This window comes from Salvia splendens, chromosome 7, assembly GCF_004379255.2.
Source record: "Salvia splendens isolate huo1 chromosome 7, SspV2, whole genome shotgun sequence".
Lineage (NCBI taxonomy): Eukaryota > Viridiplantae > Streptophyta > Magnoliopsida > Lamiales > Lamiaceae > Salvia > Salvia splendens.
This window is the reverse complement of record NC_056038.1, coordinates 31,142,282-31,157,695: the sequence shown is the minus strand read 5'-3', so window position 1 is coordinate 31,157,695 and position 15,414 is coordinate 31,142,282. Positions and strand designations below refer to the sequence as shown.

The 15,414-nt window shown below is 39.7% G+C and overlaps 2 protein-coding genes across 6 annotated transcripts; one reads left to right on the top strand and one right to left on the bottom strand.

Annotated features, from left to right (window-relative positions):
- Positions 1 to 1,863: 1,863 nt before the first annotated feature.
- Positions 1,864 to 5,354, top strand: LOC121742536 (cold-responsive protein kinase 1-like). Of its 5 annotated transcripts, none has more exons than XM_042135696.1 (9): positions 1,866 to 1,992; positions 2,078 to 2,180; positions 2,553 to 2,609; positions 2,731 to 2,870; positions 3,303 to 3,415; positions 3,836 to 4,046; positions 4,132 to 4,366; positions 4,460 to 4,610; positions 4,764 to 5,354. In XM_042135696.1, the coding sequence occupies exons 4-9, from the start codon at positions 2,786 to 2,788 to the stop codon at positions 5,088 to 5,090; spliced, it is 1,122 nt and encodes a 373-aa protein (XP_041991630.1). In that variant the 5' UTR covers positions 1,866 to 1,992; positions 2,078 to 2,180; positions 2,553 to 2,609; positions 2,731 to 2,785; the 3' UTR covers positions 5,091 to 5,354. The 5 variants fall into 5 exon arrangements, with proteins under 5 accessions (XP_041991628.1, XP_041991630.1, XP_041991629.1 ...); XM_042135695.1 differs by having other exon boundaries at positions 2,066 to 2,180; XM_042135694.1 differs by lacking the exon at positions 2,078 to 2,180 and having other exon boundaries at positions 1,864 to 1,992.
- A 269-nt stretch (positions 5,355 to 5,623) lies between these two features.
- LOC121742522 (clathrin light chain 1-like) lies at positions 5,624 to 15,278 on the bottom strand. Its single transcript, XM_042135680.1, has 3 exons — positions 13,273 to 15,278; positions 6,347 to 6,500; positions 5,624 to 6,249 (listed from the first exon to the last, which is right to left on the bottom strand). The coding sequence occupies exons 1-3, from the start codon at positions 13,560 to 13,562 to the stop codon at positions 5,827 to 5,829; spliced, it is 867 nt and encodes a 288-aa protein (XP_041991614.1). The 5' UTR covers positions 13,563 to 15,278; the 3' UTR covers positions 5,624 to 5,826.
- Positions 15,279 to 15,414: the final 136 nt, after the last annotated feature.

The window sequence follows — 15,414 nt, the reverse complement described above, 5'->3', positions numbered from 1 at the left end:
TTTAATTTAATTAGTTCATGTATTTAAAATAGAATTATCTGTTAATTACCTTTAATTAATTTAAGTTTGATATCTGAAATAATTAATTAACATCTTCTATCAAAGTGTGGTTTAGCGCACAAAAACATCATTTATATTCATGAATAAAATCTAATAGGCCGTGCTTACTTTAATAATAAAACGTTTTATGAACACTTTTTTGAGGAAATTATCAAATTAGACTCTTCTGATACACAATTCACTGCAGTAATAATCCTAATAACGCTAAACGTTAATCATTTCCTAAGATATACTATGAGTTATGAAAAACCAACACCGTTTAGTAAATCAAAGCAATATATAATTAATGTCTCATGCTCAATATTATTTGCAAAGATTAAGAAATAATTTATCCTTCCGCGAATAGTAGTTCTATTGAGTTTGGTGGAGATTTTAAGAAATATAAAAAATAGTGGAATGTGAGACCTACTTACTATTTATAGTAAAAGTTTGTGACTTTTATTGATGGACGGACCAAAATGGGAAAACGAGACTTCCAATCGCAGACGGAGGGAATAATAATCATTAAGCCGCACCAATGTCATTAGTGTCCTCGTGTAAGAAAACTTTCGGACTGACATTCCAACATTTACCGATAAGTAACCAAATATATTTAGATTGTGAATATTGCTTTACATCTGCAAAGTAAAACAAATACAATACGATGAAATTACTTTTTTTATAACATGTTAAAATGAGTGTGGAATTTATAGTATATAAGCAACTATTTGATTCAAAGTATATTTTCTCTATATGCCAACCATAACATGATTCCCAACCATATTATTATGACTATAAAACTATTCATTCAGTTTTCTAAAAATAGAAACTCTCCATTTACGGAGATAGACTTTACAATCCACTAATACTAATTCCACTATTTTTTCTTCTTCTTCTCTTTTGCTTTACCTATTTTTCTCTTCATCTCTCTTACTTTATCAATTTTACATTAAAATCCGTGCCATTTTCAAAGTTTCTATTTTTACAAAATGGTTAGAATATAATGTATGTTGTTTTTGGAGGGAGATAAAACTATAATATAGTTTTCCCTCCGTCCCATAAAAGATATCACATCTGTGGAATGACATGAGATTTTAGGAGTGTCTGAAGTGGAGAGAAAAAATATAATTTTTATATTAACTTGAGAGATAATTTTTTTGAAAAATGAAAATGTTATATCTTTAGTGGGAACAAACTAACAAAAATTGTAACATCGGGACAGAAGTAACTAATTTACCCGTTTTTATTCGGATCAAACGAAACAAAACCATGAGGGGGATATTCATATGTTCCGTACAAGTCAGACGGTTGAGTTAGGTATATCGAACAGCATGATAACATTGACTTTTATTTTTCTGTTTTTATTTGTTGCAGCAATAACAATAGCACTCCATACATAGTAGTAATTGAATGTAATATACTTAATTATTTTGAAAACTTGGATTCGGAACTTCTGAAATTTCAGTATTTCGTTTCTTTTGTCTTGTAGTAATAACTAATACGTCAATTATAAACAAACAATAAAAAATTACCATAGAAATGGAAAACTAGAAAGTTGAAACAAAAAGTAGTCTATGAAAGAAAAATTGAAATCCTTTGTCTTTTATTACGTCAATTATAAACCAACAATAAAAAATTTCCCCCAAAAATTACCATAGAAATGGAAAACCAGAAAGTAGAAACAAAAAATAATCTATAAAGAAAAATTGTAAGTGGGTGGGAAAAATTGAAATATTCGGCAAATGCGTGCGGTTTGCGGACCCCACACTCCAAACACATGAAATATAAATAAAGCTAAATAGCATTGGCTACTCGACCGGTGAGAACAGAGATCGCGAGCTATGCGCCTGTGACTTCGTTATCCCATCCACCACGAATCTACGCTGCAATACATCTCCATCCGTTAAATATCAACGCTCTCTCTCTGCGTTAGCTGAATGCCCCGACTAAATTGTGAGTTGCGATTGTGTTTCATTTCATCTGGATAATTCATATCTTGCTCATCGTTTCTCTATTCATTGTTTAGTTGATCCAACAGAATTTCGTGTTAGCTTTTGCATTTGGTAATCTGAAGCCAATTCAGAATCCACTTTTGTGTTCGGCTGGTGATTTTTCGACTGTGTCATTTTTCATTTTTAGCGGTATGAACTTTCCTGTGCTGAATTAGGATTGCTTATACTCGCGAATAATTTGTTTGAAGCTACTGTGTGTTTTGTGTGATAGAAAATCAGTATGCGGATGATTTTAAAATGTGGTTACTAGTGTAAACCTATACGTTATAAGCATCATAAAACTCAAATGGTTAATCAATCACCATAACTTCTATCCAGACATCTAAATTTCCTATACATGGCTCAGCGATAAATTTCAGGGAATTTAATCACTCACCTATTATCACATAGTTTTCTTGAATAACTTGAGATGCATTGATTTTACTTACTATAATACGTAGTATGAAGTGAAGGCTTTGCATTGTAGTAAGATTTAAATCACTCAGTTGTATCCATCTGCAGAAACAGGCAATTTTTAACTTTGTGTCTGGAGTATATAAGTGAAGGCTTTGGATCGTGGTAAGATTTTTCTTGTTATTGTGATGTTTAAATGTGCGCGGGCCTAAGAAAGCTGATTTTGGAAGCAATGTGGCTGCAAACTTGATGGCTAATTGGAATGTCTTGGTCGTTTATTGTCCAGATTGAAAGTCGCCTGAGTTGGATTAGGATATTATTGCTATAGGCTGTAGTAGGACATGAGTTGTAGCTGCTTTGGTACTTCATCTTTGATGCCAAAGAGACGCGACAAGCATGCTAATGAATCCATACAAGCTGAAGAAGGTAAATACTTAATAAACCTGTTGTATGGAAAAAAATATTATGAATCGGCTGTGCTCAGATAAATACACACGATCATGAGAGGTTTCAAAAAGTGCTGTCTGCATTATCTTTCTACAACCTGGAAAACTTATTGAATTTAACACCCAACAAAACAGATATTAATTAATTAATTCCTCCTAGTGTTATCACTGGTATCATGTTGCATGAGGGGGTGTGCGTTTGTATGCGCAAGCCCAGTGGAGTTGCATTTGCGGTCTAATTAGGAACCGTAAGTTTTTGGGCAGAAGTGCTTAAGATTGAACATTTGAACCTCTATTGGATAACTATGGTCAGTTGGGCACCTTACTTTATTTTCTGTCATTTTTCTTATGTATTCTAGATGCATTATGGTGCTCTTGTTTCCCTCATATACATTTACACCTTCCTGTGCAGAGGTCTCAATTACAAAGACAAAAAATTTCACTTACAATTTACTGGTAGGAGCAACAAACAACTTTCATCGAAGTAACAAGATAGGAAGAGGAGGTTTCGGTACAGTTTACAAGGTGTCACTCAATGCAACATGTTGTTAGCCTTCACACGTACATTGAAACTGTTTAGCTGATTGTCTGAACGATGCATTATCGTTTTATTAAATGTAACTATTCTCGGTATCACAGTCAAAGAAGTTAACCTTTCAAGCTGCACAGGGCTTGACCTAAGATATAAAGTCAAATTTCATTCATATATTTAGCACTTTGGAGCCTACTTATTCTTTTAAAATGTCCAGATATTGGTGGAATCACTTAAAAGTACATCTCTTAGAGGGCTTAATTAGGTTCAACGAGGGAGCAAGTTGACTGTTTTTCACTGGATGTTGTACTATGTATATAATTTTAGTGTATCTTTTTAACACTATAATTTTGTTATGTCCCAGTTTTAAGATAGCCTATTTATTTCTTATTAAACCCATTGATATTTCCTAGGGGGTCCTAAAAAATGGAAGAGAAGTTGCTGTGAAGGTGCTTTCAGCTGAATCAAAACAAGGAGAACGGGAGTTTATGACTGAGATAGACACCATATCGAATGTCAAGCATCCAAACCTTGTCGAGTTACTTGGTTGCTGTGTCTACGGTCATAACCGGATTTTGGTATATGAATATTTAGAAAATAGTAGCATCGATCGTGCACTATTGGGTAAGCTAGTAATTAGTGGCTTGAAGCAAGTTAAGGATTTTCCACTGTCCATTGGATGCTCAGCTTACACATGGTCTATCCGCAGGTTTTCGGAAGTCCTTAAAATTGGAGTGGGAGAAAAGATCTGCCATTTGCATGGGGACTGCAAGAGGGCTTGCATATCTTCATGAAGAACTTGTGCCTCACATTGTGCATAGAGACATCAAAGCTAGTAACATTCTGCTGGACGAGGACCTCCAACCAAAAATTGGAGATTTTGGATTAGCTAAGCTTTTTCCTGATAATATTACTCATATCAGCACAAAAATAGCAGGAACAACGTATGTTTAGTTTTATATCTTGTGATTCTAATCGCATGTATTTTTAGCATTAGTAGCTAAATGTCAAATGTGTATCTGGTTTGTTCCTTCCAGCGGTTACCTGGCGCCAGAGTATGTTTTAGGCGGTCAGTTAACTCTAAAGGCTGATGTTTATAGCTTTGGAGTTCTGACACTTGAAGTTGTAAGCGGTAGAAGCAGTGGAAATACTAATTATGGAGGTGGCGGTAAATTACTAATGGAATGGGTGCGTATCATGTTCTCGTTACTTTGATATCCCAGGCATCTATACTAATATAAAGTTTATGTGGCTCGATTTCTACTTGTTCAATCTGTTTTATCGCTTTACTTGGTAAAGTTTGTTCCCTCCTTTTGGTGATGTATAATGGTTGCTTCCTAGGCCTGGGAGCTTTATGAAGAAGGGAAATTGCTGGATCTTGTCGATCCTGAACTTGAGGAGTTCCCAAAGGATGAGGTAATCAAGTATATGAAAGTCGCCTTATTCTGTGCTCAAGCCAATGCAAGCAGGAGGCCATTGATGAGCCAGGTCACTGAGATGCTTTCTAGAAATGTAAGGCTAAATGAAGATCAACTCACGCCTCCTGGTTTCTTCGAAGGTCCAAGCCAGAAAAGTGGTATGGTGTCAAAGAATAAGTCGAGCGACACCTCAACTAGCCACCAAATGAGTTCTTTTCCCATCACAACCACTGAGGTATCCCCGAGATGAAGTTAAGTAGCTGAAGTCAGTGTGTTGATTGAGCATCAATAATTCGATAACGACAGCTTAGTTGAGTTCACATTAATTTCCAAGGGCCACTTTATGTTGGCCTTTCGCGCTAATGATATTTATACCCTTTGTTATTCAGTTCTTTGCATGAGGCGTTTCTGACCTCTAGCCTCTAGGTGGTTTGTGATTAGCATATATCTATAGAATGAATCTCACGGATTCTGGATATTTTCTTATATTTTATGCATACTATTCTTCCAACTACTGTAGGTACAACCAGATTTGCTGTCACATTGTCCCTCAATAATTGATATTCTCTCCCATGTAAGGACACAAATCAAATTGAAAGGGGTAGGGTTGGAAAATTCCTAGTGATAAAGACAGGAATATTTAAACATCTAAATTATCAATTCAAAATAGTTGCCTTCCGCTTTTCCTCGCTCAGATTGTCAACGTCATCGTATCCATGCAAATGCTCTATGCTGCCAGAGGTATTAGAGGTAAAGAAGATTATCAATCATATATTGGAAGAATGGATACGAATACGATACCGGGATAGTTCAACACTAGGCTTACAGAAACAAACGTCATGAATCAAACAACAAAGAAATGCTGGATACAGAGGTAAAATTCCACATCCCTTGCATCACTGAAAATGCAATGGCAGACATAGAAAGGAGAAAGAATGAATCTTGATAAGAAAATTGGATTTTAGAAAAATCAACACTTTATCCAGTTATTTAGCTGGTTGTTCAGTGGCTGGAGCAGCATGCTCTACCCCCATTCGTGGAGCACTGTCTGGCACAGAACCCTTGGCAGGGGCGACTGTCGACTCTTTGGCAGGATTAGGAGCAGCATTTTTGGCATTTTCCGCATCCTTGTTTTCCTTCCCATCCTTGGCAGGAGCAGGTGGGGGCGGTAGCATGTGGGCGGGGGGATTGTGCTTGAGCTTCACCAATATTCCACGCATCCTTGAAAGATCAGTTGGTTTACCAGGTTTAGGCCCTTGAATGACTATGATTGATGGCGTCTTATCTTGATCCTTCTTTTTTCCCCTCTTTTCAATATTGGCCACCTCGTTGGGAACGAGTTCTGCGATGGCTTTCCAGTACTGTTTGTCAGCCTCTTTGTGGAACTTTTCTTGATTGGCAAGGGACAACTGTTTAATAGAGAAAATCATAAGAAACATCTGTTACACTTGCTTCGATCATCCAGGTAAAAGAAAGAAGAACATGCTCGCTATCTCCGTAACGAACCTTCTCTCTTTTTCGGTTGGTAGTTTTGTTAGTCTCTGTATTAAGCTTTCTTTTCTCAAAGAACGATTGTTTATATTCTTCAGCTTCTTCTATGATTTGGCTTCGCATATTTTGTTCCCTCTTCTCCTTCTCCTCCAGTCGAATAGCATTTTGCCTGCACCCCTTTTGATTAGAACATTATCACAGATTCTTAAAACTGTAAAAATATATGGAGTACTGGTAGGATGGCAACACCTATTCATCGATTGGTCAAGAGTTATACATCATTGTTCAATTAGGCAATCTGAACCCGTGTATGATTAGAGAACGTTTTGTTGTATCAACATTATCACAGATTTATAAAATCATATAAAAAGATACGGAGTACAGGTAGGTTGGTAACACATATTCATCAAAGAATTCAACAGAGTCCCATCCAGATTTGGTTAAGATTTTACATCATTGTTCAACTGGTGATTCATTTAAAAGAAATTCTAAATAAATTCTACAAATTACTGCAGCACAAAGTAGGATAATTCTGAATGTGGAAATTATTGAGGGGTGCCCGCACCGTTGCATGCACTCAAGAGGATAGGCATGACAGACTGATAAGAATTGCAGAAGTAAAGAACTACAGAATAACTTTCAGATGAAAACAATGATCATAAAGATTTATTGACTAATAGAGACTAGAGAAAGATTATCAAATATATATCATGTATATTGACTGATATGAATTGGACACGAGGGAGGATGTACAAAATGAATAAACTCCCTCGTCTCAACAACAGAAGCAGCAGTCACATTTTGAAACAGTATAGTTCAGCTTCTCCCAATATTGTTGATCAGAAAATAGATATATGTTGCACTACAGTTCAAGGATGCAATATAATTCAGTTATATACACGCCTTCTTAGATGGGCATTGAAGATTATCTACAACCTTTGCATCAAGTTTTTAAAATATCCAGTGAAATGTTAATGCTAGTCTTAGTTTGAGCTGATTCTTCATCTCAAGCTTGGGCAGTATGATTTCATGAAATCCAAAACAGGCTCTTCTCTCCAATTTACTACTTCCCTTGATGAATATATTCTAAGTTTAACATGATAAAGATCGTGAAGATCACTTGGCCCTAATAATTCCTTCCATCAACATTTAAGCTTGCATTTGAAAAGCTAAAACCACAACAAGCAGTTGACAACAACTTATATAAATGCCTCTTCGTGTAACAATTCCAATCCTACCATGTTTAATTCTAAAACCACATCTTTAAAGCTATAAGCAGTTATAGCAATGGAGATATTACGGTTGAAATAATATTCAATTCAATTAGAAGGATCATTAGGAAACAATTGTCTTTCCCGAAAAATTTTTTTACAGCGAGATTCAAATTTCAACACAGATCATAAACATTAAGAAAATAAACAACTATAAATAATCACTGATCAATGAAAGTAACTTCGATCATGAAAGATCCTCCTTAGATCCACCACCAAGATGTTGGGAAAAGTGGTGATAATTATCAAGGAGTATCAAAAATAAATTGATACTTGCACAGCGGAACCGGGATAATTCTTTTCCCTCTTGCTGGATTAAATAATGGGACCAAACCAAGAAAGCAAATTTTGGTGCAGAATAAAAACGTGAGACGAGAATTTTACGTGGAAACCCAATTCGGGAAAAAACCACGAGACCGAAGTCTAAATCTTCCACTATGTATATAGTAGGCTTACAAATTCTCCCTACACTCTATAGGGGAAACACAAATCTCAAGTTGAATAACTTGGAATACACACAAGAGGAGTGAACTACAATTTTAAGGGAGATAGGAATTTTTCCTCACTTCTTCTTCTCTCAAAATGTACTCACCGAAACTCTCTTGCTCTCTCTCACAGGCTGCTGTGATTCTCAGCTCTTGCACTACCTTCACCGTTGGAAGTGAGCTCTATTTATAGAGCAATTGTGTTGCATTTTTCTTCTCCTACAACCGCCACTACAGCCGTCCCTATAGCCGCAATTGTTGAAGGCGGATACCATGTGTGGACTTATGTAGTGTGAATACTGCCATATCCATCTTGTTGCATTTATTGCAACAATCTTCACCAATCTTTTATGGTCAAAGATGGTGGCTTCCACATGGGGTGGAAATACTCAACAATTCTCCCCCTCCACCTCATGTGGGGATTCAACGAGACCCGCTTCTTGTTTGCAGATCTCAAACTTATCTCGGGGTAAGGACTTGGTAAGCATATCGGCACCGTTCTCATCGGTGTGCACCTTCTCCAGCTGCAAAAGCTTTCTGTCAAGTGCTTCTCGTATCCAGTGATACCTCACATCAATATGCTTCGTTCTTGAGTGAAAACTCGAATTCTTACTCAAGTGAATTGCGCTTTGACTATCGCAGTAAAGCACATACTTCTCTTGCTTCAAGCCCAACTCTTGTAGAAACTCCTTCAACCACAATAGGTCTTTACAAGCCTCCGTCATAGCTATGTACTCAGCCTCTGTTGTGGATAATGCCACGCATTTTTGAAGTTTCGATTGCCACGAGATAGCCCCCCTTGCAAGTCTCATCAGGAATCCGGACGTGGATTTCCTGGAATCTACGTCACCAGCCATGTCTGCATCCGTATATCCTTCTAGTAGGATATGGTTGTCGCCAAACTTCAGACAAAGTTTAGAAGTACCTCGCAGGTACCGAAATATCCATTTCACTGCGGTCCAATGCTCTTTTCCCGGATTAGAGAGAAATCTACTAACCACACCCACTGCGTGAGCTATGTCTGGTCTGGTGCATATCATAGCATACATTAGACTGCCCACTGCAGAAGCATATGGCACCTTCTGCAGCTCTTTCTTTTCTATCTCACTTGTCGGGCATTGCGCAGAGCTGAGCTTCATATGACCCGCAAGTGGAGTGGTGACTGGCTTCGATTTGCTCATACTGAATCTTTCAAGAACTTTCTCAACGTATTGTTCTTGAGATAACCAGAGCTTCTTGCTTTTTCCTATCCCTGAAGATCTTCATTCCAAGGATCTGCTTAGCCGCGCCCAAGTCTTTCATCGCAAAAGACTCGCTTAGCTCTTTCTTCAGCTCATCAATCTTGCTGGCATCATGGCCTACAATCAGCATGTCGTCAACGTAGACTAACAGTATGATAAACTCACCCCCTGCGAACTTCTTGAAGAAAACACAGTGATCTGAGGTGGTCCTGATGTAGCCATGGGTCGACATGAAGGACTCAAACTTCATGTACCATAGTCTGGGAGCTTGTTTTAGGCCGTACAAGCTCTTCCTCAACCTGCACACAAGGTTCTCTTTCCCTTTGACTTTGAACCCTTCAGGTTGGTCCATGTAGATTTCTTTATCTAAATCTCCATGCAGAAACGCCGTCTTCACATCAAGTTGCTCGATCTCCAGGTCTGAGTTGGCAGCAATCGCGAGCACGACTCTGATTGAAGACATCTTCACCACTGGTGAGAAAATCTCTTCAAAATCAACACCCTTTCTCTGACTGAAACCTTTCACAACCAGTCTGGCCTTGTACCTTGGTTGTGAGCTGTGCTCCTCAGCCTTCAATCTGTAGACCCACTTATTTTTCAGTATCCTCTTTCCGGCCGGCAACTGCACCAAGTCATAGGTGTTATTTTGATGTAAGGAGTTCATCTCATCTTTCATGGCCTCTAACCACTTCTCCTTTTGGTCATGCGCCATGGCTTCAGCAAAACTCTGTGGCTCTCCTCCATCAGTGAGCATTACATACTCATGTGGGCTATATCTGGTAGAAGGTTGTCTTTCTCTGACTGACCTTCTGACTGGAGGGACATCAACTTGTGCAGGTCGAGTCTCCTCGTCGCCTGCTCCATCATCAATCGGATCGCCTTGCTCCGGTTGGATATCTCCCCCGTAATCCTGAACCGTCGGTGAAGGAACTGGATCTAAGTTTACAGGAACTTCTGAATTAGATTCAGGCTTTTCTTTCGCATCATCAGGAACTTGATCTTCAAGGAATACGACATCCCTGCTTCTGATGACCTTCCTGTTAACCGGGTCCCATAATCTGTAACCAAACTCTTCATGAGCGTATCCCAAGAAGATACATGGTTTGGTTTTGTCATCAAGCTTGGATCTCTCATCTTTTGGAATGTGCACGAACGCCCTGCAGCCAAACACTCTCAAGTGTTTGTAAGACACGTCTTTTTCGGACCAAACTCTGTCTGGAACGTCACCGCCCAGAGGAGTTGATGGAGAAAGGTTGATCAGGTCAACTGCAGTCCTCATAGCTTCACCCCAAAAGGATTTAGACAGTTTGGAATGCGACAACATGCATTTGACTCTTTCACAAATCGTTCTGTTCATCCTCTCTGCCACTCCGTTGTGTTGTGGAGTCTTTGGGACACTTTTCTCAAGCTTGATACCATGGTTCTTGCAGTGCAGCTCAAATGGGCCTTGGTACTCGCCGCCGTTGTCTGCACGAACACACTTCAGTTTCCTTCCCGTCTGCCGCTCGACTTTTGCTTGAAAATGCTTAAAGACCTCCAAGGTTTGGTCTTTGGTTTTCAGAGCAAAACACCAGACTTTTCTCGAAAAATCGTCAATGAAAGTGACGAAATATAATGCGCCACCAAGAGTTCTGTCTTTCATGTAGCACAGATCAGTGTGCACCAAATCAAGAGGCTGAGCTTTTCTTGAGGGAGAGAAGCTTTTGAATGCGACTCTGTGTTGTTTTTCAGCCAAACAATCAACACAAGTTTCCAAATGCATTCCTTTTACCTCAGGGATGAGGCTTCTTCTAGCCAAGATCTCCAAACCTTTCTGGCTCAAATGTCCAAGCCTCTTATGCCATATCTCAATGGAGGAATTTTTTACGACTGCATTTACCTCTCCATTGGACAACGTTGCATGCATCAAGTAGAGCGAATTTTGCTTTCTACCTTTTGCTGCAATGAGGGAGCCTTTTATCAGCTTCCATTTTCCTTCGCCGAAATGGTTGATGTAACCATCGTCGTCGAGCTTGCCGGTGGAAATAATGTTGAGTCTGATATCAGGAACATGTCGAACATCTCTTAAGACGAGCTTACACCCTGTGTCAGTAAGCAGATGAATGTCTCCTATACCAGCAACTTCTGTCACGCCGTGATTGGCCATTCTGACTTTGCCAAAGCTGCCACCGGTGTAGGATGCAAACATATCACGATATGGTGTGATGTGATATGATGCACCCGAATCAACAATCCAGTCTGTTTGTTGGCATGACGAACTCACACAAGCGTCATCGCAAACTACGACGACATCGCCATCAGTTGCAACTGCCGTTGTGTCCTTCTCAGTATTTTCATTATTTCCCCGTGTTTGATCTCTTTTCTTCTTTCTGCAGTCTCTCTCGTAGTGGTTTGGGCCACCGCAATAATGGCATTTGAAGTCTTTTTTGTGTTTAGACTTCCCCCTGGATTTGTCTCTCGTGTTTTGAGAGTTTCTATTTTTATTTCTCCCTCGATCACTATTTTCAGCAACCATCGCCTTTGTCTCAGAAGAATGATCTTGCTCCCTTCTTCTGGATTCTTCGTTAAGAAGACAATCTTTGACCATCTGCAAGGTCAGTGCTCCCCCTGGAGCCGAGTTGCTGATTGACACCACAAGAGTGTCCCAACTATCCGGCAACGAACTGAGTAGCAATAAAGCTATCACTTCATCATCAAGAGAAATCTTCATGTTGATAGATTGGCTGATAAGACCCTGATATGCATTGAGGTGCTCCGTCATGTTGGCACTTTCCACATATCGTAATCGAACGATTTTTCTGATGATGGATGCTTTGTTCAGAGCATTTTTCCTCTCGAACATAGCTTCTATTTTCTTCCAAAGAACATCAGCCTTTTCCTCATTGGCGAAATGATGGAAGATACTGTGTTCGATGAAGCGCCGGATGTAACCAACAGTTTTTCTGTGCATGATGATCCAGTCATCATCACTCATATCCTTTGGTTTGGCTTCATCTCCCTGTAAAGGCAAATAGAGATCCTTACAGTAGAGGAGATCTAACATGCTTGGCTTCCAAATTGAGTAATTCGATCCGCTCAATTTGAACATGCCACCAAGCGAAGATGATTCCTCCATTTTTAATCTGCCTCAGAACCACGATGGCTCTGATACCACTTGTTGGCACAAGTGGTGATAATTATCAAGGAGTATCAAAAATAAATTGATACTTGCACAGCGGAACCGGGATAATTCTTTTCCCTCTTGCTGGATTAAATAATGGGACCAAACCAAGAAAGCAAATTTTGGTGCAGAATAAAAACGTGAGACGAGAATTTTACGTGGAAACCCAATTCGGGAAAAAACCACGAGACCGAAGTCTAAATCTTCCACTATGTATATAGTAGGCTTACAAATTCTCCCTACACTCTATAGGGGAAACACAAATCTCAAGTTGAATAACTTGGAATACACACAAGAGGAGTGAACTACAATTTTAAGGGAGATAGGAATTTTTCCTCACTTCTTCTTCTCTCAAAATGTACTCACCGAAACTCTCTTGCTCTCTCTCACAGGCTGCTGTGATTCTCAGCTCTTGCACTACCTTCACCGTTGGAAGTGAGCTCTATTTATAGAGCAATTGTGTTGCATTTTTCTTCTCCTACAACCGCCACTACAGCCGTCCCTATAGCCGCAATTGTTGAAGGCGGATACCATGTGTGGACTTATGTAGTGTGAATACTGCCATATCCATCTTGTTGCATTTATTGCAACAATCTTCACCAATCTTTTATGGTCAAAGATGGTGGCTTCCACATGGGGTGGAAATACTCAACACAAGACTCAGGTCCTTAAATCCAGACTAGTCTAATACTAGTAGTTCAAACCACAAAATCAAATTATACATTTGAGAAATCAACAGAAAAATAAACAGTAAAATAGAATAACAAATAGAGAAAATTCTAACCTCCGCCACTCCCGAAGTGCAAATCCTTCTTCCTGCATATCACCTGGAGGCGGAAGGATCGGTCCGTCCAAGCTGAAAATCCCCTCTGAGTCTCCCCCAATGTCGAAAGGCGAGCTCCCATTGCCATTAGCGATAGGAATCGTGCCGGAATATCCGACTGGTTGATCACTTGACCCGAATCCGAACGGATCGTGGCCGTTGGCATCCGCATGATGATCCACCGTAACTTCCTCAGTTTCAGCGGAGTACGGCGGCGCGTCGGCTGAGGAAAAAGACGGAGTAGGAATCATCAAAGGTGGTGTACTCGCCGTTGTCGAATGGACGCGTCGAATGATGCCATTACTCTCTTCTCCAGATCGCTGATCTCTCTCTCACCGTTTGCCGTTTGGTGTGAAGAATAAAGAATGCGTATAAATTGGCGTCAAAACAGAACAGAGATCTTGTTTTTTTGAAATACAAAAACTTTCTTTAATTATCTCCGATTTGTTTAGGAAGGTGGAACTGTTACTTCACAATTAGTGTTAATTAATCAATGGAACTACAACTTATTAAATAATGGAGTAATTAAATTGTAACATCCCAAAAAAAGATAAGTGAGAAAAAAAATCAAATTAATCTAATTAAATCTTTTCCTAGTTGACTTGGTCACCAATCTGCGTTAATTCAAATTGTAAATAAAGATTCTGCAAAGATTTCTTCCTCCGTAATCTGCAAATAAAATACCAAACAAATTCAAATTAAACCAAAATCAAGTAAAATAAAAAAAGGGAAGAGGAATTCGAATCCCACTCCCATTCCCACGTTGAAACTGCCCCTCCCCACTCCCTAAATCTCTCCCATATCTATCAACCACCCCTTCCTCTATAATACTCCCTTCACATATCAGATTTCACCCATTTACGTTTCGCTGCAACAAGAAAATTGTGGATGAAGACGAGGAGTATAATCCAGCTCAAGAAGATGAGGAAATCAACTGTTCAGAAGATAAATGTAAGATTGAGGGAGAAAGTGATGTATATGACGTGAAATTGGGGGAGAACAGAGAGGAAGAAAGGAACTGCGTTCTGCGACGGAGGAAGGGCGAATCAGCCGGCAGCGACGGACAGCAGCCGCTGCGATCTGACTGAGGGAAAAAGTAAGGAGCGCGGGTTGCCAGCGATGAAGACCGAGCAGCGACGACGCTATCGGCATACAGTAACAACAGTGGTGTGAGGAAGGCAGCGAAGGAGATAGAAGCGGCAACGACGCTACAATTTGGAGCGTGGGGCAGCGGCGACGGAGAGACCAGGCTGGAATTGAGAGCGGGGAGGCAACGGCTATTCGAGGGCGATGACTTCGCGGAGGAAGGACGACGGCTGCACGGCGGACAGCGGCTGTCTCGATCTGGAGCAGCGGCGGCTGGACTTCGGCAGTCACAGAGTGAAGAGGAGACGGCAGTGCTTGATGCAGCAGCTCGCGTCAGCGGACAGCAGCTCGCGTGGCGAAGAACGGTGGCAGCGGCAATGCCGAGTTTTGCCGGAGAGAAGAAGCGAGGGAGATAAGAAAGTTGCTGCTCAAATTTGGAGATTTGTTCCTCTAAATGTTAAGTTAGAAGAGAGGGAAACAGAAAGAGAGGTGGAAGAGAAGGAGAAGGAAAATAATTTGGAAACTTCAAAATCCTTGGATTTCACGTAAGGTGAGAATGAGTTGAAGTTTTGGGCCCTTTTTTTTTATTAAAATGTTTGGGCCATGTGAATTAATTTATAGATATGGGCCTATTGTTTTAGTGAAGGAGATGATTAGAGTTAATCTAGTTTTTGGTCCGGAGTACATTAAATCAATAGGTGACTCTATGCACGCTTTTCGAGAACGGAATGGAACACAAGTTAAGGCTTTAAACGAATGAGGTGGGCTTTCGAACTAAAGTATTTTCAAGAGCTTTCGATTTAATATATTGGTTTGAGCATCATTTTATGTGACGAAATGCCTGTGATTGCGATTATTACATGATTATGTGATTTATGTGCTTAAAGTGAAAGTGATTGTTATGTGTTGCGATGTATAGCTTTTTGAGTGATATTATAAATTGTTTGGCTTTGTTGATATGATGTGAATTGATGCTCGACCTTGACAGAAAAGTGATTTGTGTTTCAAATACGTTTT